This window comes from Dinoponera quadriceps, unplaced genomic scaffold (genome assembly GCF_001313825.1).
Source record: "Dinoponera quadriceps isolate SergipeBrazil2010 unplaced genomic scaffold, ASM131382v1 scaffold3, whole genome shotgun sequence".
In the NCBI taxonomy this organism is placed as follows: domain Eukaryota; kingdom Metazoa; phylum Arthropoda; class Insecta; order Hymenoptera; family Formicidae; genus Dinoponera; species Dinoponera quadriceps.
This window is the reverse complement of record NW_014554293.1, coordinates 1,129,861-1,156,799: the sequence shown is the minus strand read 5'-3', so window position 1 is coordinate 1,156,799 and position 26,939 is coordinate 1,129,861. Positions and strand designations below refer to the sequence as shown.

The 26,939-nt window shown below is 43.1% G+C and overlaps 1 protein-coding gene across 1 annotated transcript; it reads left to right on the top strand.

Annotated features, from left to right (window-relative positions):
* Positions 1–339: 339 nt before the first annotated feature.
* LOC106742163 lies at positions 340–26,630 on the top strand. Its single transcript, XM_014614851.1, has 5 exons — positions 340–483; positions 888–1,198; positions 5,865–5,975; positions 8,425–8,664; positions 26,525–26,630. Exons 1-5 carry the CDS (start codon positions 340–342, stop codon positions 26,628–26,630), a joined length of 912 nt encoding a protein of 303 aa, XP_014470337.1.
* The last annotated feature ends 309 nt before the right edge of the window (positions 26,631–26,939 follow it).

Here is a 26,939-nt window from a genome sequence, read left to right as displayed (position 1 = left end):
AAGTGGCGGGAAGCTGAGGAGAGGGATGCTCGATAGGTTGAAAAAGTACCGATCGTACTCCCATTATGCCCCGGGTTCCCTTAAAGAAACATCCGGGTCACACTGGCAGCACTAATGTCGGCGCGCCTAGATGTTCGATGGAACGACGAGCGCCGCTTAATTGCGATTTCAGTTTCCGAGGCGATACATTATCGGCGCTTGTCGCTTCTTCCTCCCGGAAGAAGGCATTGTTGAACGTTACCGTGCGACGTTCGCTCGCTCGCTCTTTAATAAAAACGCACCCGCCACACTTGGAGCCGCCGATCAACCATAGAACGGTGTGCTTTTTGCAGGGTAATAATGGATTACCGCGCCAGGTATTTCGTGTTTTTCGCGCTTTGCCTGATACTGTCGGAGTACGAGGCGAACGATGAGTACCGAGCGACGAGCACGCTCTCCAGGAAACGCCGTTACGTCGTTTTTCCAGAGGGCTCCACGTTTTCCGTGAGTATCGCGCGACGTGTCGCGATCTATTCCCGCGTCCGTCATCCTGAAACCGCCCTTCGATCGCTCTCGAAGGACGCGTCATTATCTCTCGACGCGTTCGCGCGCATCAGCCCTGTCAGCGGCGGACTTTTATCGCGCGATAATTATTAATTTAAATGCAGATATAATAAACGTAATTTAACGTTGTTCAGTTGTGCCAAAAGAGCGAGGGGAAGGGGAGAGAGCAATGGATGGGCGTCGCTCTACTGCGCCACTGTGCAATAATTAACTCGATAATTAATTGCTCACCGACTGAATGCGCTTGTTGCCAGATAATCCCGGATCGGGAATGCATACACGACGAAATTATTGCCTTTTATTATTATTTATTAAACCCATCGGGGGGGGGACTTGCACAACAGATCGCGCTCTGCATGACCGTGCACACCCTCACGCCAGATGATGACATTTTCACTGAGGGCCTCAACTGGGGCATTTCCTACGACCTGCCCAACGAAAGCAAGCCCGCCCTGGAACCCTTTCTTGAACTGAGAAACGACAAAATTCCAACCGGCAGCAAGCACGACCGCTACGGTGCCGTGAAGTATTCAGGATGGAACGACAAGTATCGCTTCGTGCCCGGCAGGAAGAAGTATCGCAAGTCCGAGTATTATTATCTGCAGAGGAGACACCGGCGGGAGCTCTACAACAAACTGGAGGTCATCATGAACGCGTGAGTGTGTCGTGGCTCCATTTACTTTTATTCCGTTATGTAATGCTGGCAGGATCGGAAGGTCCGATATTTGATTTCATTTCGATTTTACTTGAAATTTTACGTTCAATTTGGGCTTCACCAACTTCTCTACCAATTCGTTATTCTCGATTTTCTATAATAGAATACGACAAGTTTGGCTTGATTCTCTTGAGATTTTACTTAAATTTCGCTTTAAATCTAACGTTAAATTTTACTTGAAATTTTACGTTACTTTACGAATTTTACTTCAGCGCTTTCGGTGAAAATAAATAGTTGATCAATCAAATAATCGTCATTCTTATCAGAAATATTGCGGGAAGCGATTTTCTTCATTGACGAATAATTTATTTCCATCGGAAGAATTGTATTTAATTGAAATAAAATGTAACGTAAAATTTAAGTAAAATCCTGATAATCAAGCTAAGCTGATTGTGAACCTCTGTCGTAGAAATCGACGATGATTGAGTAGTAATTCACTTAAAAAATTAAAAAGTTAATAACTTAAGCTATATATGAAATATCTTAACTAAAGAAAGATAAATAATTTAAAATTAATGCATGAAAAGTAACTAAGTTTAAGTTAAAGGTTAATAATTTTTATCTTACCTTAGTTACGTTTAAATGAGTTAACTTTTAATTTAAACTTAGTTACTTATGCACTTAACTTTAACTTACTTTTTTTAGTTAAGTTAAAATATTTCATATATTCGTATAATTAATTTTTAACCTTATCTCCAACATTTTACCTGTTTACTTTAATAAAGCTAAATCTTTATTTCAACTTTTAATTAAGTCAGTATTTTATTTACGTAACTTTTAATATATACTTAATTAATTTATAGCGATTAACTTTTAACTTAATTTAGCCAAAAAAGAATTAACCCGCCCAATCCCGGACCCAATATACAACATTCACTAACGCAATATTCACTAACACGTGTAAGAGAGGGAGAGAGGGGGCGGAAGGGAAGGGAGAGATAAGAGAGTGCGGTCGGCCGCTGAAGAAACTACGACAATAATCCGGCAATTTGATGATTGATGCGGTTTAAATTACGGTCTAATTAATCCTGCTTCTGACAACAACAATTAATAACACTCATGGGCGGTTAAGACAACAATTTTCCCGGGATCAACGTCACACGGTCGCCGGATATATTAACCTGGATTTCAACGTCTTGAAGGGACAGGGGGGAAGCGACGAATTTTCGCGCGACTTAGAGAAGACAGGAGGAGACACGCTCGATAATAAAATAGAACGGCGGGCTTTAGTGGCTGTGGCGCGATCGAACGGCAGTCTTGCCTCTTTATGGGGACTCGTCCGAGTCTTTTCCGTGTCATCTATCGTGGCGTATATATGCCGTACGACGTATCGGCTACATTAACGAGAAAAGCCGATATATCTCGATAATGACGCCGGAGTAGTCTTCCACCCCCTTCCACAGGGATGGTAAAACGGTACGGACGCGTTGTTATCGCGTCGGCCAGGCTTACATCTCTCGTCGGTGCCCGCACTGCGGATCAGTGGAAAGGAACAGACCTTAACCTTAGTTTAGGGACTCGCGGGTCAAACTGTCCCAAACTAAACGTTAAGTAGCTATTGAATTTTGAATTATGCTATATAAATATAAATTATATATTGTTATATAAATTTCTTTGTCGCAGCAAATCCTTCTTTCAGTATACACGTTATGTGAGACATCTGGTATGGCATTTTTCTTAAATAAATAGATACCATCATCGTCAAAAATGTAACCAATTAAACACGTTCTTGATTAAAAACATGTATAATTCAATCATCGAAACATTACGCGCGCGCGTGTGTGTGTGTGTGTGTGTGTGTGTGTGTGTGTAAATATATACATTGCCTAAGAATTTGTACATTGTTTTTTACACCGTTGACAATCATGTTAGTAAAACGATATTATAATTACATATAAGAACTTGAAAATAATGCATACGACGGCAAATTAATGATCACAGTTTCATCTCAGTTATCAGAAGAAGTTATTATTACAGAGAGCTATATAATTATTACGATATGACATACCATCGTTCTCAAAATCTCTGTACGCTTTAAGGGATCTGAATTCATCCTCGCTATGATGTACAACATTTAAAGGTGCACTTAGAACTATTATCTTATCTACATTCGGTTCAGTTTAAACTTTGATTTAGCGGTTAAAAGCCCGATCCCGTAATTTTACAATCGTTTCTCACACGTCCTCCCAATTATCAAGATCCGTTTGAAATCCTATAATTCTTTTACTACGATTATAGTTACAAAGAGGAAATATTTTTCTCTCAGTGCGGGTCGAGGTGTTCGTTTCCCTTTTGGTCCTTCTTCGTCGTAAGTACAGTCGATCTGTCGGCATCCCGCGCGACGCATTTTTATCATCTCACGTTCCCCGTGTGAGACGCCTCGAGAAACATTTATCGAACGACGTTTAACGTTTAACCGTGTCGTTTACTCCCCACCCTACCGCCGGGATAACGAGGCCGGCGTGTTGGAGTATTGCGGCTAATATCCGCATGAAATCATTCACCCCTTCGCCGAGAAGATGCTAAAGTGGCGGTTTATGCCCGGCGTCTTATAGCGCCGCCGGGATGCTCCGCTTATGCAAGGGATGGGCTTTCTGTGTGTGTGTACACGAACATGTATATACGCGGGAGCAACGTCACCCGGTGGTTTATAAGGGATCGGCCGGTGTTGGTGGTATCATTGGTGCGGCTTAAGGGTGGCATGAATCAGACGATGGCGCTCCCACGGCCGCAGAGTGGCCGATGGTAGAGGCAACGGGGTTGTTTCTGAACGAGCCGGGCGGGCCATTTATCCGTTTCTCGGCCATAGGAAAATGCTCCTCCTCTCCTCCTTCCCCTTTTCTCTCTCTCTTTCTTTTCCACGTATAGTCGGGATCATAACCAGATTTCTACTTTCCACGCAAGGAAGTTCGACTATTCTCGTCGGTGGCGTCCCTTCGCACCTCCGAAATAAAATACGCGGCTGTCGTCTTCTGGGCGACAGCCGCTGAGCACTCTTATTCGGGACAAAACGCAACACACCGACGCGCGTCGGAATCGTGGCACTGCCGAGTTAAAACTTAATTAGCCTAGATTTTATTCAAAATCTATTAGCCGGCCAGTAAACATCAAATATCAGTAACGTATCGACGTTTGATGTCCGACACAATATTATACATGTTACGTATATTATTGTAATATATGCATGTTACATAACGTGTATATTGTGTAACATATACATTATTGTGTCGGGCATTAAATAACGATGTCACTGATATTTAGTAGTTACTGGGTAATATAGGCTAGATTAAGTTTCGTAGCTCGTTATTGGCTGATTATTTACTGAATGGTGAAATCAGTTTTGTGATCGAGCCGCTGTCTATTCATTGTGGATCAAATATAATATAATAATAAAGTATATAATAATATAACGGAGTAATAATATAATATAATAATAGAGTAGACGGTGTTGAGTGAATAATACTTTGAAAAACGTAATCTCTCCATTATATTACCATTAGCATTACGTTACGTGTACGGAAGAAATGTACTACCAAGTACTTCAAGTGATATTTGTTTGATCCAATGAAACGAATATTCCAATATTTTTTGGTAGAAAGGAAGAAATAACAGGAACAAGGAAGACATAATACATAAATAAATATTGGTACAATATTTCGAAATATTATATACAAATATTGGTCCCTCTCGCAACTAATAGCGTAGTTATTTTTATGCAGCGTTTTTCCGTCTTACTCCGCGGCCCTGTCTTGTCCAAAGTATCCTTACGACGGGTACAGAACTTTTACTCGAGTGACGAATCTTAGAACGACGTCGGCCCGTCTCGCAGACGCGCGACTCCGGTGTACAAATCACGCGCGAAAGCTGAATCGTTGCGTTTAGGAAAATTTGTATGAATTGCGCGCGCCTCGATTGCGATACGCACAAATCGAAAATACGCGCTGATGGATGGCGTTTACCGTAGCGCGAAAGAACGAGAAGAGGGATAAAGCGGTATATCGGGAGCGTCCGCGTTAGACCGGCGGCATTAATTCTATCTCATCTCTCGGATATCTGCTCTGTTAAACTCCGGCCTCCCATCGCGAAAGGGACCCTCCGAAATAAATCGTCGGCATTTACTCGAATTGCCGATCGTAAGATGCGTTCGGGCCCGCCGATTCGCCGTAACCGCGTATAACGAATCACTCGTTTATCTTATTTCTCCGCTCGACATTAGTCTCGTGACTTATCTCTCCCTGTCTTTCTCTTTCCTTCTCTCTCTCTCTCTCTCTCTCTCTCTCTCTCTTACTCTCTGTCCAAAACAGTCGGGAATGTTGATGCAGCCACTCTACGATGTATACATTGCGATGAAAGCACTGGTCAACAAATATCGTATCATAAACCGTATCCTTCTTTAATTTAAATTTGTTTCTATTTATGTTCTCTTTATGTTTATGTGCTGAAATAAAAGATGGCAATAAAGTAAAATAAAATATTATTTACATATAGTTTGAAAAATATATATTTTAATTTTAATTTTTGTAAATTAATAGTATAAAGTATGAAAATAAAACGACAGAATATATTTGTACTATAATTTCTTATTTTCTTCTTCTTCTCTTTCCAGGATGGGCTTCAACGGTAGGACATGTATTTTACGAGCGCTCTGTGAGGCGTCCCAGCGATTAATGCCGAAAGGAAACACTTTGGTGGAGGAGATGATGAGGATATCGTTTTCGTAAGTTTCCCCCTTTTTTCTCTTCATTTCTTCTCCTTTTCCTCTTTACGGAAACGGAAACTCGTCGGCACAAAGATGCTTCGAAGGGTCGTCGATTGTTGCCCCGTCGCGTTCGGAAAAATCTCCCCGTTATCTTTCTCCTCTTGGCTTTTTTTATTCCAGAAGAATTCGCGAGCGCTTAGCGCCGCGCAATTGCACAATTCGAAACGGCGCGGCTCAAAAGAGCGCAGCGGGTGAGAGAAAATAACAAATGCGGCGGAAGATGCAGATAACTGGGCTAAAGAGGATGCGAGTTAAATAACGGAGAATGAGTAACGATAGCTTCCTTCGCGGCAAATTTGCGGCCCTCACTGGGAGGGCCGTGGAATAAATGGCTCGTGTTTTAACGACAGATTTCCCGGCTGGTGTGAAAATCGGCCTGCCCTCGGTGAAAACTCGATTAACGGAGAAATTGTCGTTCGCCACGGAGACTTTTCAGATTTCAATGATGCGCACCTGTGCATCGACGGTATTCAGCTGCAAATTAAAATTCTGCCCACTCGAGATTAATTAAACAATACATTTTGGTTTGCTGCCCATCCCCTCCCCTACCTTCTTCCTTTTTCCGAAGCTTGGCTCGCGATAAGCCCTTCAGTTTTCAATAGTTCGCGTAAAAATTACCTGTGTTCGATGGTTTTGTCGAAAAAATCACGAAATTGGTCAAAGAATTTGTTATCACCACTCGACCCGTTTATTCCAAAACCGCCCGTCGTGTGGAACTTCTCGCACTATCACCCGCGTGTGCGAACGGACGGGGTAATTTTTCGAAGGGATAAATTCGCGCGACGAAACGGACGACGCCTCGTGCCCGACACTTGTGCCTCATCCGTAAGAATGTGTAGCGCAGTGAGACAACTCAAACGCCGTGAATGTAGTTTTAATTAAATTCCCTATCTCTCGGACGATCTCGTTTAACGCAAAGTACAGCCGGAACACTCGCCCCGGAATATTACCCGTTAATTCACACTCTCTAGTGCCGCTTCTAAATTGAAGCACGAATGACGAACGCGTCTTCCTCCTCGCCGCCGGGAGGAAGAAGGAGAGGCACGAAGGATAAATAAAACGTCAGACGATCCCCTTCCGCGAACATAAACGACCACGGCGGGGACAACGACGAATTAAAAACGTGACCAGACTCACGCACAGCCCAAAATAGCCTCGTTCGACCCAACGATTTTGAGAAGGGGACCTCTCCCCCTCCCCCGTCGATTATCCCCTCCGAGCAAGCATTACGGGCGACCTGCTGATCATCCCCGAGCAAGAATGCGCAATTTGCAAAACGTTAGAGAGATCTTCCGCGAAGGGTAGCCCGCCTGAGAATGGCTGACCCTCTGCTTTTGGCCAGATATTTCGGATATAATATCTCGGCGGACGATGTAAAGAGAGAGAGAGAGAGAGAGAGAGAGAGAGAGAGAGCGAAGAGAGGACGATGAGGGGAGATTCGAAGGCGGATTCCCTAGAGTCTCTTGAATACGGGGATCTGGACAATCTTTAGTTCTGAAGCAAAATGGCGTCGGTAGTTTCCATTTACTTCTACTTTACTTACTCTAGTTATTATAAAGTAAAGCTGTAACGTATAATAATCGTAGTAAATGCGCATATTGTGTTAATTTACTTAGATATTTTTTCATTTGACATTTGTTTCTTACATTTTATCTCATGTAAACAATTAAAAGTATTTTATGGTTCGAAGTTATTCAATAAATACTAAATGAAAAAGAACTAAAGAATTTTAAAAATTTCAAAAATATTTTGTCATAAATCCAAAATGACGGCTAATATAGTAAATTTTTATTGAAATTTAATGTTTGCGATAAATGTAGAAGTTTTTTAAATTAATTAAATATCATATATTTAATTAATTTAAAAACTTTAATATAACGAAATATAGGAAAAATACTGAAAAATTCGAAAAATTCATTTTTCTAACAGTCATATCTTCTTTCTGAGGCAACATTTTGCAAATCGAACTCAACAATCATCACGCCCGAAAACCCCTAATTACACATTTCGCTTCAGTGATAAAATCGCTTAAAAGGGCTCTAATGTAACCAAATATTTCCTGACGAGAAAATTCAATTTTTCAGCGGGGTCCGAAATAACGAGAATTTTCATCACTGACAATCAAGGGAGCAATATTTCACACTTTATCACTTTGCAGAAAATACAACTGGTTAGTTGGCCGGTTCTTTCCGCGCGTAATGATACCCGAAGTGGGGGATATGACACGAGCATCGATTGGTTCCGCCATTTTGCTCGGGAGTAGTTCGGAGCCAATGAAAAATCTGTCATGATCGTGGAGATCTCTGTGTTCAAGGAACTCTACGATTCCCGATCGTCGTCCACGTAGGCAGATCCTCGGAGGTGTAGTCAGCCCCGAAAGCGGCTCATTCAGCGCCTCTCGTTACAGGCTGCCCCTGAAGAGAGTGTTCTCGTTCGAGCCGGAGGAGCATCACACGTACACCCAGGCCCATAAAGCCGGCCACGAGGGCAAGAACTGCGCCGTCGTGTTTCCCGGGTGCAGCTTCTCCCTCATCGACATGGCCCTCGGGAAATATAACGCGCCCCCGCGCCCCGACCAGTCCGGAGATCCTGCGGACTATGCCGGAACTTTCGGCACGGGGGATGAGCCCGCTGCGGATTGGCCGAGGTACAACATGAAGTAGCGCGACGCATGTAAACGACAACCTGATTTTCGGGGGCGCGAACGCGCGCCCCTTGACCTCACAGCGATCCGCCTGTCGCGTGCCGTTCCATCATCGCTTTTAACGTCGTCTTCCTGCTCGAAATGTTGCTCTTCCGCGGGAAATTAATTCTGCAAATTCCATCGTACTGGAAGGGCCAACCAAGAGAGCCCGGAGACTATAATGCGCCACGCGGTTCGGAGTTATTTCAGAAACTTACCTGTTTCGGAATTATTTCACATTCCGTTATCTTCTTATTTTATTTGCGTTATTTAACCTTTTTTTTCTATTTTAATTAGCAACGCATTAATTGTGTAACTCGCTCAACCGTGGACAGAGTAAGTGCGATGAACAAGTGTAAGGTAATTAATATGGATTAATAATGGAATCAATGAGCGGATAAAGTGCGGACTTTTCTTCCTTATAATACGTTTATCGTCACTTCTTCGTTGGTGTTGACGTTTCGGCGGAATTTGGAGATTCGAAAGGAAAGGCGGAAGAAAGCACAATGTTTTGTTACAAATTTATATATTTATTCCAAATAATCCCTTAGGAATATTCACATTTTCGCGAGGTTGTGCCTTTTTGTGTCGTAAACACAAGCAACGTCCTTGGGCAAATTTTCCCCTGGGTCGCTGGGTCGACGGTGCAGACTTTGCGGCGAGTTGTGACCGGATCGGCTCGATATCTCGCGTTCGGGAAGAGATAATGAGGGTGGAAAATAAATTAAACGTCGAAATTAAACTTTCACCAACCTCAGATTAGCTTAATCCGAGCTCGGTGAAAGTCGCCTTTGGTGTATATCGGCCGTATAATTCGGCACGCTCTTATTGTTAGCGCACGATGATAGCAATGATTAACTACAATTAACTATAATTAGCTATGATAGGCCACGACTAGCTGTCATTAGCTAACAAGAACTCTTCAACAGCTCGCCTCCAGTCGCTGTCGCAAGTTGTAAATGGCATTCATGTGGTGTCCGAAGATGGGGTTGCTTGTACTTCGGTACAATGCTTTTGTCAGCGATTGTTTTCACGTCGGCACGATGAATCAACTCCCAAGATACCAGATGACTGATGGAAAATTAATTGTCCCTCCCTCGTTACTTTGTTCCTCATGGCGACTTAGAAATGCCGCGTGTAACTCGATGGCGAAGTCTCGCGTATATCATTAGGGGATTGCTTCCGTTGGGTCAATAGCGTGAAGTTTAAACGCGAGCTGGCAGTGTTCGCTTCGACGTTTCATGCTGAAGTACACGGTTAACGAGGATGGGGAGAACGGAGTGAGAAATCATCTTGTGAAAATGGCCTCTCTGGTAAAAATGTCCTTTTTATTTCCCCCGTAGCGTTCGAACCGTACTTTCGAATCAAATGACTCTTTTCCCGGCCATTTTTTCGTATCTGTAAAAATGGCAGAATTATTCGACGTGTAACAATTAAATGGGACACCCTGCGAATTGCGCGTGCGAAACGGAAGGACGCGTGACTCGCGAATAACGGAGTTGAAAGCGGAAACTGGAACACTGTGGAAGCCGGAGGAATATTTCACGTGACACTGCTAAAGTGGATACGGCTAATGTTTTCCATGACAGGCTATAACAATTCCTCGCTACATTGTTGCCGAGCGCATAGCGGCGTCGATTTAACTAATTGGATAAAGTTGTACCGGAAAACGACACGGCACGTGAAATGTCAGGAATGTATCGGGAACCGATGAAAAGTGATTGACGAAGGAGCGGGCCCGGGACGATCGTCGAAATCCGGATGCGACGCCATTATTGCACCTCGAGGTCCCGCATTCCGATTTTACGAACTCGAGTCCTAGATTCGAATAGAGGAGGAGTGTCATTGGGCTCAACTATCGAGAATCGTCGTATTATTTGCATGGTGATACTTGGAGCAAGTGAGTAAGGAAGAGAGGTTAGCTTGCAAAAGATTAGCTTCAATAATAAAAATGTCGTAACTTACCGGTATATCATATATATTCTTAGACATGGCGGGCAAGAAAATGCCATCTGAATCATGACTCAGACTCAGCTATGACCAAAACCGGCTTTCTCCGCTTCTCTATTTATATCTAAGACTCTACGGGCTTCCAGCAGCTACTTTTGGCAAGCGATATGAGTAAAGTAGAAATGTTAACCCTGTCAAGAATTAAATCTCTATAATTAGTCTCAGCAAGAATACTCTTCTCATAATTTGCAAGGTTTTCGTCATAAGCTGACACATCGAGAAAAAGGGGTTTATATTATTACTCAATATTGAAATTATTATTCAATATAGGTTTTACTTATATTATTCATGATATACTAAAGTTACAAAACAAAGATAATCTAACTTCCTAATAAACACGAATTAACATAATTAATTAATTAAGTAACATGATATCAATGTTATGATTTCTTACTCCAATGTTATAAAATGTAATATAACGCGTGTTATATTAAAGTTACATTGCTGAGTGGAAAATTATAACATTGAAATTAATATTGAATTATAACATTGATGTTACATTACTAATAGTTGATGCTTACTGGATTACATCGTAAACTACAAATTTCAGAATTATTTACCGTTTCGTTTTGAAAATACTACTGGCGGAAAGTCTATAATTTAGAATAATATTAAAGATATTGCCATTGACACTACCATACTTACTGGAAGAGTGGTTCGCCTGACTATAATTCTTCCGCTATGATGATCACACTAGTTTACAGAAAAAATTACTTCGTTCATCCCCTATAAAATGCATTTTTTGTTATTTCTAAATCTTATTTTTTAACTATGTTATGTGAAGAATTAAAGGAGCTATTTCTAATATGAAGATACTCCAAATTATGAATAATACATTCCATGACTTCTGTTCCAGATTTCAAGACAACATTAATCCTTCTCACAAAAATACCTCAAATAACTCAAGAAAGCCATTTTTTGCACTTGAAACCTCAATTATCTCGAAAACCTGACGTGCTGGTGAAATTCGGCTCGCGGCATCGTTTTCGAAACGTCTCGAAGAAACACCTTCTGATCGTCCGATTTAAAGCAATAAAAAAGAATATTTTTCTCTAAGCCAGTGTTAGTTACGAATGCCGAATGTTTCTCTCTCAATGTCAATATACATACACCGGCGTGAACTATTCGGCAGACCGTGTAGTCGCATTGCATTCACCCCGGTCGGTCCTATCCGTGTTCGGTATTTAGGGTACGATCATTTTTCAAGCGCGCGCAGTTATAAAGTATACAAGAAGGCACGATAGAGGGTTAATCGCGCACGGCCGACGTGGATTGGGTGAGATACGGCGCGAAATGGGACGGTGCATCAAGAACCGGTAGATGTGGCGGGTAGGAAAGTGAGTGATGGAAACGAGAGGGGTGGAGAGAGCACCCTCGAGATAGCACTTATGCCGTATTCGCTCTCTACGTATCATAAATACTTTATATCTCCTCGCGAAGGGAATGATAACTTCTTCACCGGGAGAGACATTCTTTCCGTATACGCGTCGTCAGATGGGAAATTACCCCGAGCGACGTAACCGCCGTCGTAATCGACGTGAGCTGTATCTGAGAATTTCCTTTCTCCCGAAGAATTTCGGGAAAGAGTCTCTCACGTGTCTCCGCTCGTCGACGCTTTGAATTGGGATCGTCGTCGCCGAGGGTAAAAAGAAGGAAGCCGCGACATTTTTCGTCTCGGTAGTCGCGAGTCCTCCGAAGGAGACGAGCGGGACGACAGTTCCCCGTCCTCCGTGAGAGAGGGAACCCGGATTTCGGGCCGTGATTCCCAACGACGACCGGACGTGAGCATCTCCAGAGGAATAATGACACTCTTATGGCGCCGATGTCGTTGATATTACCGGCGGTGGAAGAAAGCCGATATATCGATCGCCCGGCGAAAGCAGGGCTCGTTAATAATACTGCCGGATAGTTTCGATAATTCGCTATTAAATAGCCTCTATTGCGTCGCTCTTTTCTTCCCAGCCGCTCTCCCCCCGCGTTCGCCGCCCACTCGGGACTTTTATCAGCGCCGAAGACGATTCTGAAATGATGATGATAGCAACGATGATCGACGAATAAATGCGGGCAAGACGGCAGGGATATTTACGAGTTCAGCCACTCCGCTGGATGACGGAGAAGAGAGGGAGAGAGAGAGAGAGAGAGAGAGAGGGGGGCCATTAGTTGCTCTTTCGCTCTATTTATGCCGTAAAGGTTGCCTCGCGTTTTATTGCCGACGTCGTGTTTGTTTTGCCGGTAAGGGAAGGCCCTTTTTGCTCCGCGTGTACAGCTTTTTATCATTACACGGCGAGTGCGATGCACCTATCTTGGTAGCCTCGTCACACGTGTAACCCTACCTTTTTCCCGAGCGATGCATGCGGATAAAGAGGCTTCGGCCGCGCGTCCGTGAGATAAAAGGCCCTGTGAGAGAGCGGCGCGTTGTAAAGTTACAATTAACCATGTAACGTTCCCTTCCTCGCTCGCCGAGTCAACGGCGATTCAAGACGGCGTCTCTCTTTAAATCGGATTACGCCGCCGGCGGCGGGAACTATCCTTCGAAATTATCCCGGAGGTTCCCCGGTAATTGGCCTTATGCGCGAATACGTTCCGTAACTTAGAAGAAAACACACTCGTAAATATCGACGCGCTACCCTTACGGCGGCCCGACCCGAATCGGAATGTTGACGCTACTCTGACGCTTTTAAAAAGCGTTTGAGTGTTTGACCAAATATAAGATAAACCTGCAATATATACATAGTACGAAAGTGAATCGGACTAATAATGTGTGACAGAAATTTCAATCATCTTTACGGATGCATTTAAACATTTATATACTTCTTTCTATTATCCACGCATATCTATTAAATCAATCGATGTGTAAATATAGCACTAATGAGAAAAAGAAATAGTAATATTTTCGCATTTGTAATATTCTGCGTATACATTTAACTCAGCTTTGTTCCAAATTAACATGTATTTATTTGGTTGAAGTAAATGTATAGAAAATTTTGTTCGTTTAATAAATAGTAAATTTATAAGAGGCCCCTTTGATGTGCCACTAAAAATACGGTACTTAGCGCTAAGACTTCCTTAAAGATAGTTTGCATCTACTTAGGCCAATAAATATCTACTTTGATTGGATACTATAATTGGAATTGAAATTGGATGTATTTTGCCACCTTAGCTCTGTGTTGTAGAATCAAAGGTTTAACGTCGAGCCAAAATCCGTCGATCGTCGAGTGTTTTATATTACATTCGGTCATTTTGTCCTGATGAGGAGATTGCAGATGCGAGTAAGACGCGTGCGATATTAAAGGCTGCATTTTTGAGCTTTACTTAGCAGGAGGACACATTTCTCATAGCTGTGGTGATAAAAATTGCGTTTAAGAAAATTACGCCAGCATAATTGCACTGACGGGGAGCATTAATTTTGGCATTTAATGGCAATTAAAATGCGGGAATTCGATTTTTACATTTTCGGTAGCTCCATCCCTCACAGTGTGCGAGCTGATTATACAAAATTAATAAGCGATAGACCGATACCGTCCGTAAGATGCATTAGCGGTCAAAATTGACTTTCACTTCCATTCGCCTTCATCTTTCATTACAGCGTTATTTAAATACGCGCGTGTACAGTGCATTGAATTCACGATGCATCATGCTGACAAGCAAACGTTCGAAAGTATCTCTTTTCGATTTTTCGGAGCTTTGAATATGTCGGAGCTTTGTATACGGAGCAGCCGTACGCAAAAGAGACACGCGTGTATACTATACAAACATATAGCTCGACGCTCTTAGAAATCATACATGAAAGTCTGATCTCAGAAAATAATTTTAATGTAAAGAAGGCATAAATAAAAGAGATACATTTCTTTATACATTTAGAATTGCAAGCAGTCCTTAGAAGATAATCCGACGAAATAAATTCTAAGTAAATACCTTTAAAATAGAATATGCGAGAAAGTAACAACAGACGCGTCTGTCCACGATATCGAAAAACTTATTTCAGAAAATAATTATATTGTAGAGAAGGCAAAAACAAGAGATACATATTTTCTTTATGTGTGCTTTCTCATATACATTCAAGATTTAAAGCAATCCTCTCACAAGCAAATATGTAATGTATATGTAACATATATGTAATGTACATAGTGCAAGTTCACGTAAAATAAAATATTCTAAAATCATATTTTTTTATTGTCATTTCTGACAAAAATCGCAAATAGAAAAATAATTCGGACCTTCGCAAAATTGGTTTGATTCTCGAATAAATTGGTTTGGATTGTGGCTAAAAGAACGCAGAGAAATAAAATTAAAAAATAAAATTCCTGGCTGAGCTCTCAAACCGTAGGATTCCTCTCGGTCTGCTATCCCATTCCGGAATCTACTATCTGGTCTCGGTGGACTTCGTGTCTCGAGAGACTCTGAAATCCGAAAAAAGATGTTATGTTGTATTACTTTTTTGTACAATATTGAAACATACTATATTATATTCTATATCATATTACATTAAATTATATTTTTCAATATAATAAAGAATAAGAATTAGTTTGAGTTTTATGTAAGTTTTTTCTTACTTATACCATTTCTTTGCTCATTATGAGTGTCATACTCGAACGCCAAAAAGTCAGAAAATTTTCGTGTACTACTTCTTCGTTTATTATATTTTCCCGATACCAAAATATTGAAAATTCGAAAATTTAGTAAGGAAAATCTTCGAAATCGCAAGGCATATATGAAAATACGCGCTGTGAACGGTGCGCCGTAAGTGGATGTAGACGCTCTGCGGCCAGACGTAATGCAGAGGGCAGACGCAACGCGTCTGCATCTACTTACAACGCGATGTTTACAACTTGTATCTTGAAAATGCGATGTTAGAAAATAAGCTTATTGCAGCCAAGTTAAGAAAATCATTTCATTATAGAACAAAAAATAAGAGATACGTATTTTTCTATAAGAATGCTTCCTCGGTCTTAGAAAATAAAGTTATTGCAGCGAAGCTAGAAAAATAAGAGTATTTCTTCCTTTGTATGTTTAGGAGGTGAAACGACCCCTCGAAGCTATTTTCGCACATATATTTGACTACAAACAAATATCTGTGAAATCGGGATTTTCGAGAATATGTTTACATATTGCAAACATCATTCAAACATTTACATATTGCTACAATATGAATAAATATACAGAGTGAAGTGATAACTATTGAATATCTTCGAAATATGAGAATGAGAGAAAAATTTATCCAACAGGAATTTCCGATACAAATGGTCGTCGATTCGAACATATTCTGTAAATATAAATCTTTCTCCATCCAGTCGTTAATAAAATATTATTATTTCCCAAAGACAATCAAAATGCTAATAGTTATTGCATACATAAATGAAACAATTAATTCTATAATTTTATTCTTACTTCCCGAGCAGAAAATACAGAATTCAATTGCAACAATTAGCAATATGCCGTCAGATAACGACGATGATTCGTTTGCCACCCGTTGCACGCGCGATCCGATTTCCATTCCCGATGCCTCTTTCCCCTCCCGCGTGTCTACGTATCCATCTGTTTCCTCCCTCCCCTTTTCCGTTCTTCTCCTTCCTTTTTTGCTCACCGGTGAACAAAATTCGTTAAGAGTGAGAGCAGATATCGATTCCGCGGCACCGCCCCAGTTCGCAGGCCGGGCGTCGTGCCGGTCGTAGGCCGTTTATAACAACCTTCTTTCCTACGACACCGTCGCGCCGATTCCATATGGTTAGCCGGAATTCCCGCAGGTGAGCATAGCAAGGGATATCTCTTTCTTCGACCGTTTCCGTGGCTGCGTCACGGAGCGACGTGGAGGCGAGCGAGGTATCGAAGCCGCCAATTTCGCGGTCGATGCGACGATGTTGGATTCGCGACGCATCGCCGCCGCATCTCGTGGGACTTACAAGCGCCGTGAGCGCTTCGACGCTTCCATGCCGAGAGACGCTCGCCGAATGAACGCGCGTGTGTGTGTGTCTGTGTATGTATGTGTGTGTGTGTGTGTGTGTACAATCAGAGTATTTTTTGTTCGTTACAAAATAACATACGCATTCTCCCCGCGGTGGAATCACCCCCGGCAGGATATTAAAAAGTTCCTCCGCGCGGGTCAGCCAGCTAATTACGATCGTATGATTTAATAAAAGACCGTTTGATGTTTATCTTTTTCTCTTTTTTAACAAACATGTCATCTATATAACTGCATATTTGCGATACGGAAGCAAAAAGAGGAAGAGAGAAGAAGAGAGAGAGAGAGAGAGAGAGAGAGAGAGAGAGAGATAGCGGGAGAGTTGTGTTATTAACATGGCACATTTATTTGACATCGCCGGCACGAGCGATTGAGGCAAGCGTGAAACACATCGGGCGGATTTTGCTTCCCTTTTTCCGCGGGGAAAACGTCGCTTTCACCGGCAAGCGCGCGTCACGTGACATCCTCGATCGCATCGGCGCGTGCACAAAAGCGGAAACCATGGATGTTCAAAACGTTCGTGACGAGCCAATTGCTGTTTTTTTTTTTTTTTTAAATAGCCGCTTCTCGTGCGATTCCTGTTCGATTGAAAGGATAATGTTCGGAAAAGTCAGAGCGGTGTAGCGAAAAATACACACACACACGCAGTAGCGATCGGTTGGAGAAGGGGTGGAGGGGGTGATAGCGAGGGGCCGGATCCCGACTTCCGATGAGATTATGCGATACTTTGTTTGAAACGCAAATATATACCGCCTTTGATCGGCGGCAGGTATCTAACAGCGATGTAACACACCGTGCCTCCCTACCCCTCCGCCCCTCCGGCGGCTCTCTTTACTCGGCAAAGCATAAGAACGCTATTAGCCCGGTTACAAAGGAAGGGCTGAGTATATTATCCAACGGGACGATGCAGCATGCACGGGCGTGCTCGAAATGAAGAGTCCTGATGGCTCTCGCGGGCCATCGCGCGACTTAACTCAATACAACGACTTTTATCGCGGTCGAACTTTCCAACACGGCCTTCTGCCGAAAGGGCCGGGTTATGGCCTAACTTTTTTAACGGCTCCGCCGTTCAGCCGGCAACATCGGATGGAAATCGCACGAGCGGTGCTCTCCTCGCCGGTCGATGACTCGGCGAGCGCAAAGAGGACAGGAGGAGAAGTAAAACCGGTGAGAAGAAAAATGTCGCCCCGATGTCGCGATAATGTCGAGACAGAGGCTGAACACCGCGGTTGAGTGGCCGACTTGAGCGGAGGATGGATGCGATTGGCAGTTTTAAAAGTACGATCCCGGGTAATCTTCGCCCGACGGTTGTGCTTGAGTCCCGGGTATAAATTAGAGAAGCGTTGTTTATTATAAAATATCGATTCGATTAGCGGTTTGATGATCTGAAGCGTTGACAGCATATCTGACGCCGACTGGTAGGGCTTTCGTGCCCGCCGGAACGCAATCGAGGGCGACTTTCATCGAATCCTGATTAACCCACGATGAAAATTCGCTGTCAATCAAGAGCAATCACCCGCTCCGTCTCGCTGTAGCGCTGTAGTAAAAATCACTAACCTTCCGACTATCGTCGGACGAACGAGCGGCAGAAGTGGGCAGATTGGCGCCGGCAATTCTTATTACCATCCCTCGACTAATTTCATCGGAAAGTTCGCCGAAAGTCAGCCGAATCCCCCCTGGGAGATGAACGACGGCGGATCCGTAAAACACGAAACTAATAACGACGGTATGCATGAATTATACCGCGGCGCACCTCAGCCCGCGAAAGATTCCCCCGACGACGGCTACGATGCCGGCGAGGACGGAGGGAACACGTCGAGGTCGCTCGTTAAAATTGCGAGCGTACACCGTCTAATCCGAAGGGCTTATTAATAAGGAGCCCGGCGGTCGCCGTTAATTGCGACGACAAATACCCGCCGAGCGCGTGCCGGCGTTACACGCTAACGAGTCCAACGAAGTTTAAGAAAATAGCTGCGGCTGACATCCGGTTAAGTTTCGCTCGGCAGTGGGGAGGGAAGCGCCCAAGGTACACACTTAGACGTCATAAATATCAAGCGACAAGCGACGAGAAAGCGCTTCGCCGCTCTGAAATGCCTAAGCCGCTTTGCGGCGTGTACACCGAAGGTACTCCTCGCCTCGCCGACGACGAGCGAGTATTGATTCGGAAGGCATCGCCCGTAGCACTGCCGCAGTACTTCCCGGAGAAATTGGTTCTTTCCGATTAACTTAATTTCGCGAGACGCGTATTGCCTCCCGTAAGAGNGGGGGGGGGGGGGGGGGGGGGGGGGAGAGAGGGCACGCCCGATTGCCTCCAACAGTTTCGGCCGTCGTAAGTGATACTCCGCCTTGAAACGGGGGGAGAGGAGACTCCCTTGCTAGCCCTCTCGCTTCTTTCCGTCGTCCCGATGTGTTATCGTTCCTACAGGCTGCTTCACAAGAAATTTGCCCCCCCCCTTCCCACGTTTTTTTGCAGAGCGGAAACTGGCACGAGTCGAGATTTAATTCTTTAAGGGCTGGTTTTTTTTATTTTGGACATTTGGTGTTATTTTTTTAATAGAGGAGTCTGAGGGTGGTAGAGGTGTAAATAATGATTCGGAAGTTTGATTTGAAAAGTAGTTTCAGCAAGGGAAATTGGAAAAATTTGCCTTATCTTAAGAAAAGTTCCTCGTCATAAAATATTTTATAATTACAGTTATAATTTTGGTTTGGAATATTAACATGATTTTTTTAACATGTTTATGCGGATGTATCCTTGATTTGTTTAGAACTTCTCCCTGGAATTTCTTTCGATATAATGAATCTCTTTCACATGTTGCGGCGATTATCATGACTTACGCGATCAGCGCATTGAGAGCCACATAATAAAAAATTTCGTGTTAAATTTAGCGCATTTCACATGTCCCAAACGGTCAGTACGAATTTTTGTGTTAATTTAACACACGACGAATATGTTGAAAAGTGACAGAAATATGTCAAAAATTAACACAAAATTAGCATTCATAATATGTTAATTGACACTGAAGTACAAGACGATTTTAATAGGGACTGATTTTAACGCAAATACAAAATGTTTCTTTACTGCATATTGATACGCAAGTACACTTTTCTCTCGTCCCACGAGGAGCGCAGTTGTGCTCCTCGGCAGGATCAAGGATGTACTGAGACTCAAAGGGTTAAGTATCAGACTCCGGAGGATTTCTTCGCGAATAATTAGTGAATTTCTCTTTCAGCACACCGGAATGTGATACTACGATCGCGTTTGACTCTCTCAGCAAGTCCTTCAGTACCTTTGGTAAGTACTTGTAGTCCCGCGATAATTTCTCCCGCGATGCGCAACGCTCGCTGCATTACTGCATTTTAAGCATTCCGTTTTAACGTAACGAAACTTTATGCACGATCAATTCGATCGGCGCAAGAATAAATATCAAAGCAGCGTTTATTTTATCATCGAGACCGGCGCATAAATATGTAATAAAACAGCCAGGGCGGGGGGAGGAGGGCGCAATTAACTTTTGATAAGCCTGTTCGCTCGCGCGTCGCGTGTCGCTCGCTCGTCACGGGATTATCCGCGCGGCCGTAAACTGATTTCGCTAATTCTTCGGCCGGCGTATAATTTCGTCATTCACAACTGGATAACGCGCGATTATGCGCCTGCGAACGGTTTATCCGTCCGGCCAGGCGCGAAACGCCAGCGAAATCGCACCGGCAAAAGCACAGCGCGACACGGATACGCGTGATTAGAGCCTCTCAAGGGTGACTTAAGGATGTACCACTCATCATTCAGAATAATGAGAGAATTAAGAAAAAAATTACAAATTGATCCACATTGCATTTAAAAGGTGGCGCCAAAAGTTTGACGGTAATTCAGAGCCTGTATCAAAAGTTATCCCACTTTAAAGGAGGTTGTAAAGTGAAACGAGTTTGAAAAGAATTCGATGAAACTTGCACCACGTATACATTGAAATATTATCTAACTCATTACTCGTGCAATTAGAAATAGATTGGCCGCTCGAAAGCTGAGATAGTCGTAACTAAAGTTGACACTTTTTATACGTGTTCCTTGAGCGTCTGTATTTACAACTTCTATTTTTAATATCTTCCGAACTAAACTAAAAATAAGATTTTCATGAAAAACTACTATGGTATTAAAGACTAATATGCAGACATTGAACGCAAATTTCAGAATTATTGACCATTTTGTTTTGAAAATTTATGGTAACATTCAAAATGCATATACATACGCACATATTAAAAAACTTATGTATCTTTTATTATTCGTGCATTTGTGCTTTGTATATTGCACACTATTAGATCAACTAATCCTTAAAAATAGCATTAATAAAAACAATACAAAATAATATTTTCGTATTTTTAATATTATTGTGCGTATATTCCAGGATATCTCAACATAAAAAGGAAACACCTAAATATCTCCTTTGTTTTTAATGATATGAGAAATATTTAGAACGCAATTTAAATGATTTCAAAGGAGGAATATCGTAGAAGGAAAATCGTTTTACGGACATTTTCTTTTTGACACTATGTAAGTAATTTAACTATAATATAGTATAATATAGCAAGCAGCGATTTAGATGTTCTCTTCATGCTGGGACACCCTGTGTATCTACTTCAACTTAGTCTCAACATTTTTATTTAGGTAGCGTTAACATTTATTATTCAGACAGCATAATAAATATATAGAAATGTAATTTCGCTCGGTAAATACGAAATTTATGAATGGCTCCTTTGACGCGCCACTGAAAATACGGCACTAATGGGCGATACATCTTTAAAGCTTCTGAAAGGCGATTTAATCGAAATGTTTCCAGTGCGCAGTGACACGGAGACTCCGGGCGAGGATCAAAGCGGAGCTCCGTGAGGCAATGCAACATCGTGCAACGCGCGCGTGTCGTGATTAGACGCCGCGAGCAACGAGATTAATAAGAGAAATTACATATTGTCCACGCGCCGTGTCGGTTTCCGTCCCGTCGGGTACACAATGAAGAAACGTAGGTTCCATTAACGATGATGTTTCGCCGGTATGTTAAGGCTCCTGTTTCCTCGCCGCAGTCATCTTAATTAATGACGTCAAGAGTGAGCGAGCGAGAGAATATCCCAAATTTTTGCCACGTCGAAACGAAGGGGCATGTTCATCAAGTGATCCCGAGTCGAAATTTTCAGGCTATTTTGACGGTTTTATAAAAGAATAATTTACCAAGGATAGTTTGATAAATAGATAGATGGAGAAGTGTATTTAATTACATCATGGGACTAAATAAAGAAAACAAGAAATAAATTATATCACCAGAATCGAAACCTATTTCGCTACATCTTGGCTCCCACCGTTTGTAAAATTAAAATTAAAACTAAAAGGTTAAACACAGGTGCGAAATTCTTACTCGGGATATTGATCGTGTTTCCGCAACATTTTTTAAATACTCCCTAAACTTCCCTCTTGCTTTAACAAACGGTAAATATCCGTAAAATTAACGCGACCAATTCGTGAGGAAAGACGGACTAAAAAGGAAGTTATTGCGTGTCACGTTAATTTTAGTTATTTATTACCCGTTACAGCGGAAGAAAAAAAATTTTCGGGATATTTAAAAGATTGCAAATGTACTCGATCGCTCGTAAATGCCATTTTACGGACGTACGGACATATTCTTTTATTCCGACGTACTTCGAGAATGTCGGGCATGCGTTTTCTCGCTTCTGACGCCATCAAACGAAACGACCGAAGGGAACCTTAAGCCGCCCCTATCATCCCCCTTCTCTCTCTCTCTCTCTCTTTTTTCCCTCACACTTTAAGTACACGGCAAGAACACGAGGAGCATTCGAATTTCTGTTCGGTGCGCCACGGTATCAGACGCACGCGGAAGGACAAACTCCCCTGTCGGCGTCGGCAGCCATTATACGGCTCCGACGAGAAACGCATCCAGCTCGTGGAAGCGTCTCCGGAGTCAAAGAGGGTGGAGTAGCGCGAGCGGGCGGATAGAGTTTCACCGCGGAAACTGAAACCCGGCGCCGCGTCGCGTCGAGACGCGTCGCGACGCGCCGGTATTTTCGCCTGTAATTACGCCGCGCTCGGGCACCACAATAAAAGTGCGATCGCGCGCCGACGAAAGGCGGAGATTAATTCCTTTCGACGGACGGTATCGCGAGAAGAATTGCAGATGAATATCTCGGACTTCTCTCTCACCGTCCCGACGCACGTCTCTCCCTGCCCGGGGAGATAGCGGTAATGAAACCCGCAGCCGGCGGCTATCCGCGATTTTAAGCTAGTCGGTCCCGGTCAGTTCATCTTCTTCGAAATTTTTTCGGACTTTAACGGCGTGCTCGTCGAAACACGATCTACGTGGGTTAAGAAAAGCTCGACCGTATGTACGGAAGCTGGGATAATTGAAGTCAAAGTTGACACTACTTTGAGAATATCTCGCCCGTTAGCGCTAGATTTTCAGTAGCGCACAAGGGCCATTCGTAAATTTAGTACTTTTTATAGTATTTTACAGCATTGTTTTATTTATCAAGAGAAACCACGTTCCTACATACATTGATTTCACTGTCTGAACAACAAATAGTTAATACGATACGCAGCAGAAGCCGATATATACACACGATATTACTAATACGACAAATATAACTTTCGGTGCCACTTTTAAACGCGGTGTGGATCAATTTGTAATTACTTCTACTGAAAGAATTCTCCCGATCACGCGGCCCGGCAGAAGGGTGGACGTTCTCCCTCGGCTCGGAATGCATGTCCGTTATCGGTGTGAAAACGCGCATTTCATCCGACCGCAATTTGCCGTGCGTATCGTCGAACGTGGAATGAACGAGGCTCATTGTCCCGTTAATTTCGCGCCCGATATACCGTCGAATATATTCGCGAAACGCGCGCTTAATTAGCCGGCGCGTCATATCCGGCGAAACAGTTTTTTCGTTAGCGTGCAAAGTTCGCCGGTTCGAGCTAATATCGCTACCGGTAAAAAGAGCCGGGCGTTCTACGGGCCGACGAAACAGCATCGAGGAAGAACCTGAGGGGTAAAGACTTTAGATCCGTCTTGTATAATACTGAGAGGGCATACAAAACCGGTGCCGCCGGTGGCAGAGGGCGCGTCCCGAGGTCATTTTCTGATAAACTTGCGGGAGAAAGGAGAGCACGAGGGGGGCAACTAGAGGGGGAGCAGGAGAGGGGAGCATTTATATCTTCGACTTTCTGCTTCGCAAATTTACGACGGATACGTTCCGTGCGGCTGCCTCCCCCGTCAACCGGAATCTCGCGGCAAACTCATTTTCCCTCTATAGAGAGCAAGTTTTATGATCGCTTCTCTTACCATTAACTTAAACAGACAAGATTATTTTATAGTACGGGCGAAGCTAAGCTCTCCCCCCCCCCNCCACCCTTTTCTTTTCCTCCCTCTCTCGCTCACGCCTCGACGCTGGGTCTGTAATACGAGACGAAACTTTAACGCTCTATATTTTTAGCGGGAAATCTCTCTTAGAGGTCTTAAAAGGTTGTAAGCGTGTCCCGTTTAAAAGGCTATTCCGCCTCGTTGAAGAAAAAAGCAGCGTTTTATGGAAAAACATCGGGAGACGTTGCCGTGCGTTAATTTCGTCCCGCGCGCCTCGTCGCGGATTTTTACGTTCTCGCGACGCAGCGTTCAGCTCTCCAGGAGCACCCGGCGATTAAATGTAAAACTGTATCCGCAACTAGCGATCCGGCCGGAATACGATATAGCGGCTGCTAGCCCGGCAGCGACGTCCGCGAGCGGCGGCAATTCCCCTCGGATGCCGGGAACAACCGCGAGCTCATTCTTCCCGTTTGTTTGCTCGGGATACCGTTCGACCGTCGCCGCGCGGAAAATTTCAGAAATAATCACACCCGCCCGCGGTGTATATGCGTTTTCGCGCGGCCGTAAATAAAACTCGTAAAATGTCCCTCCCTCCCTCCCTCTCCGGTCATTGTGAATTATTATGCGCCCACCTGGCCGAGACCCGACTCTCTCGTGACTCGAATATCGCGCGTGTTTTCCAAACGAACTCCCGCCAGACACACACGCGCATACAGACAGATACGCGCGTTTTTGGAGCTCCCTTTCTCCCTCGGACATCTCACCCCGTGTACAATGAAAAGGGGGAGAACGAGGGAGGAGGATTTCTCCGAGAGAAGTCTCGCGGGCGATTCGGCATGGAAAATGCGAATACGTGCTGGGAGCCAATCTATCCGAAAGGAGGAAGAAAGAAGACCGGCAAGAATGCCACGTGGGAGGATATTGCGTCGTCGTCGGGTTTCGCAGAAGAGGTACAGACATCAAGATCGTGGGCGAAGGGGGAGGGGGAGAAAGAGAGAAAGCAACTCCAATTCTCCCTTGGTCCTCGCAAGGCCGGATCCTAGCACGGAATCGTCTGCCAATAAATATCGATATGTAAAAAAGTAGCGAAACCGCGGAATTTATTTATCTTGCGTGTTTCACTCGGAATGTCTGATTTTGTGAAATCGAGAAGTTACTAGATAAAGAACTACCCAGTGAAGACGAATTGAACAGTAACGTAACATCGATGTTATAATTTCCCGCCCGACAATGTAAATACAATATAACGCGTGTGTTACGTAACAATTACGTTGCTGAGTGGGAAAATGTAATGTCGATGTTGTGCTGCTATTAATTGACGTCCATTGGGTATATGTACGATAAGCACGTTAACTTCATAAGTTGCGGATTAATTTGGCAAATTGCAAATTAATACTTTTTGCGGCCCAAATTGTTTTCGTACTTTCCCATCAACTGACCCGCGGAAATTCATTTATTTCGCGAGAAAATCGCGCAAATTGACATTTATTCCGATATGTCAATATTCAACTAATGTAACGCACAGTTGCAGCGATACATTTATATTGAATGTACCATTATATTTTATAAAAAATAAATTCTTATAAAATATATAAAATGGGACTCCTTCCGTTGGAATGACGCACAGGTTTCGATATAAATCAGCTCCGGTATACTATTAATGAATAAAAGATTAGTTTATATAATCGACTGAAACGAAATGACGAAGACTCGGCATAAGACCGCAATACAAGTTAATTTTATTAATTATATACGCTACTCGTCCCAAAGGTTTCCGGACATCACTCTATCTCAAGGCTCAAAGCTCGGAACGCACAACTACGTATCCTACCCTGTAGAACATTCATTTCCTATCTTCTTCAGGCCATCAATAACATGGTAAAATGTTTGCATCTCGGACAAACACAATTCCACTACCTGGGGTGCCTTCAGTAATTTCAGTTATTTGCTAGTGTATGTATCCCACGTCTAGTATGTTATTGTTTTCTATTCGCTGGTGAATACTGTGGTTACAAAGGCCAGAATTTGCGAATAGGTATTTACAATCTTAAACCAGTTTCTACACTTCAAATTGTAAATAATCATAGGACAGTAATCATAGAACGTCTAAAGATTATTAGCACAAAATCGTCTCAAAATAGGCCTCACGTCAAATTTACATCATTGCAGGCCACTAATTTTTTTTTTTTAACTTCCCCCAAGCCCGAATTAAATTTTAAAATAGATAAAAGATTAGTGGAGTCCGCTGTACAATGGAAAGCTTGAGACGGCTTGAGAATTGTCTTCAAGTTCATTTCCATATATCGACTTAAAGAATGGTAGCGGTATGGACACATGGATAACAGCATTCTGGTCGGTCGGCTCTTTCGTCTCACGCTGTCGTAGTCGTAAAAGATGAAGTTGAACCATCTTTCACAATACACTTTACAACCGGTGAGACTAGTTTACAACTGCGTCTTACGACACTTTACAACCACTTACGTCAACGTTCACACTATTGTAGAACGGTCTTAGCACCCGTGATCTTGATGCTGAAGTATCATAGGCCTCTCAGACTGAAGGGTTGCTGGCAGGAGACCAGTTTTCTCACCGGCTCAGACCGACAATAACACTGGTCACGTGGACCTAACTTATCTTTTCTGAATAACAAAGGAACAGGAATGAAGTATAGCGTTTTGCACAAAACGTGGAACGCGGAGAAAATATTGTAGTAAAAATTACCGCAAAATTTTGTAACGTTGGACTATACCAAAATTATGACAAAATTATTATGCGTGTTGTAATCTTTAGTGATGTGTACAACGAATTATATTACTAAAGATTACGAAGCATATCGTAATTTCAGTTGCAATTCCGGTTATGATCTAACATTACAGAATTTCGTGGTAATTTTCACTGCGATATTTCCTCCGAAGAGG

Excerpts from the sequence above, each read along its gene's own strand:
- LOC106742163 (XM_014614851.1), top strand. The coding sequence starts at position 340 with ATGGATTACCGCGCCAGGTATTTCGTGTTTTTCGCGCTTTGCCTGATA. Across the intron at positions 1,199-5,864 it reads CTGGAGGTCATCATGAACGC|GATGGGCTTCAACGGTAGGA; the intron begins GTGAGTGTGTCG and ends TTCTCTTTCCAG. Across the intron at positions 5,976-8,424 it reads ATGATGAGGATATCGTTTTC|GCTGCCCCTGAAGAGAGTGT; the intron begins GTAAGTTTCCCC and ends CTCTCGTTACAG.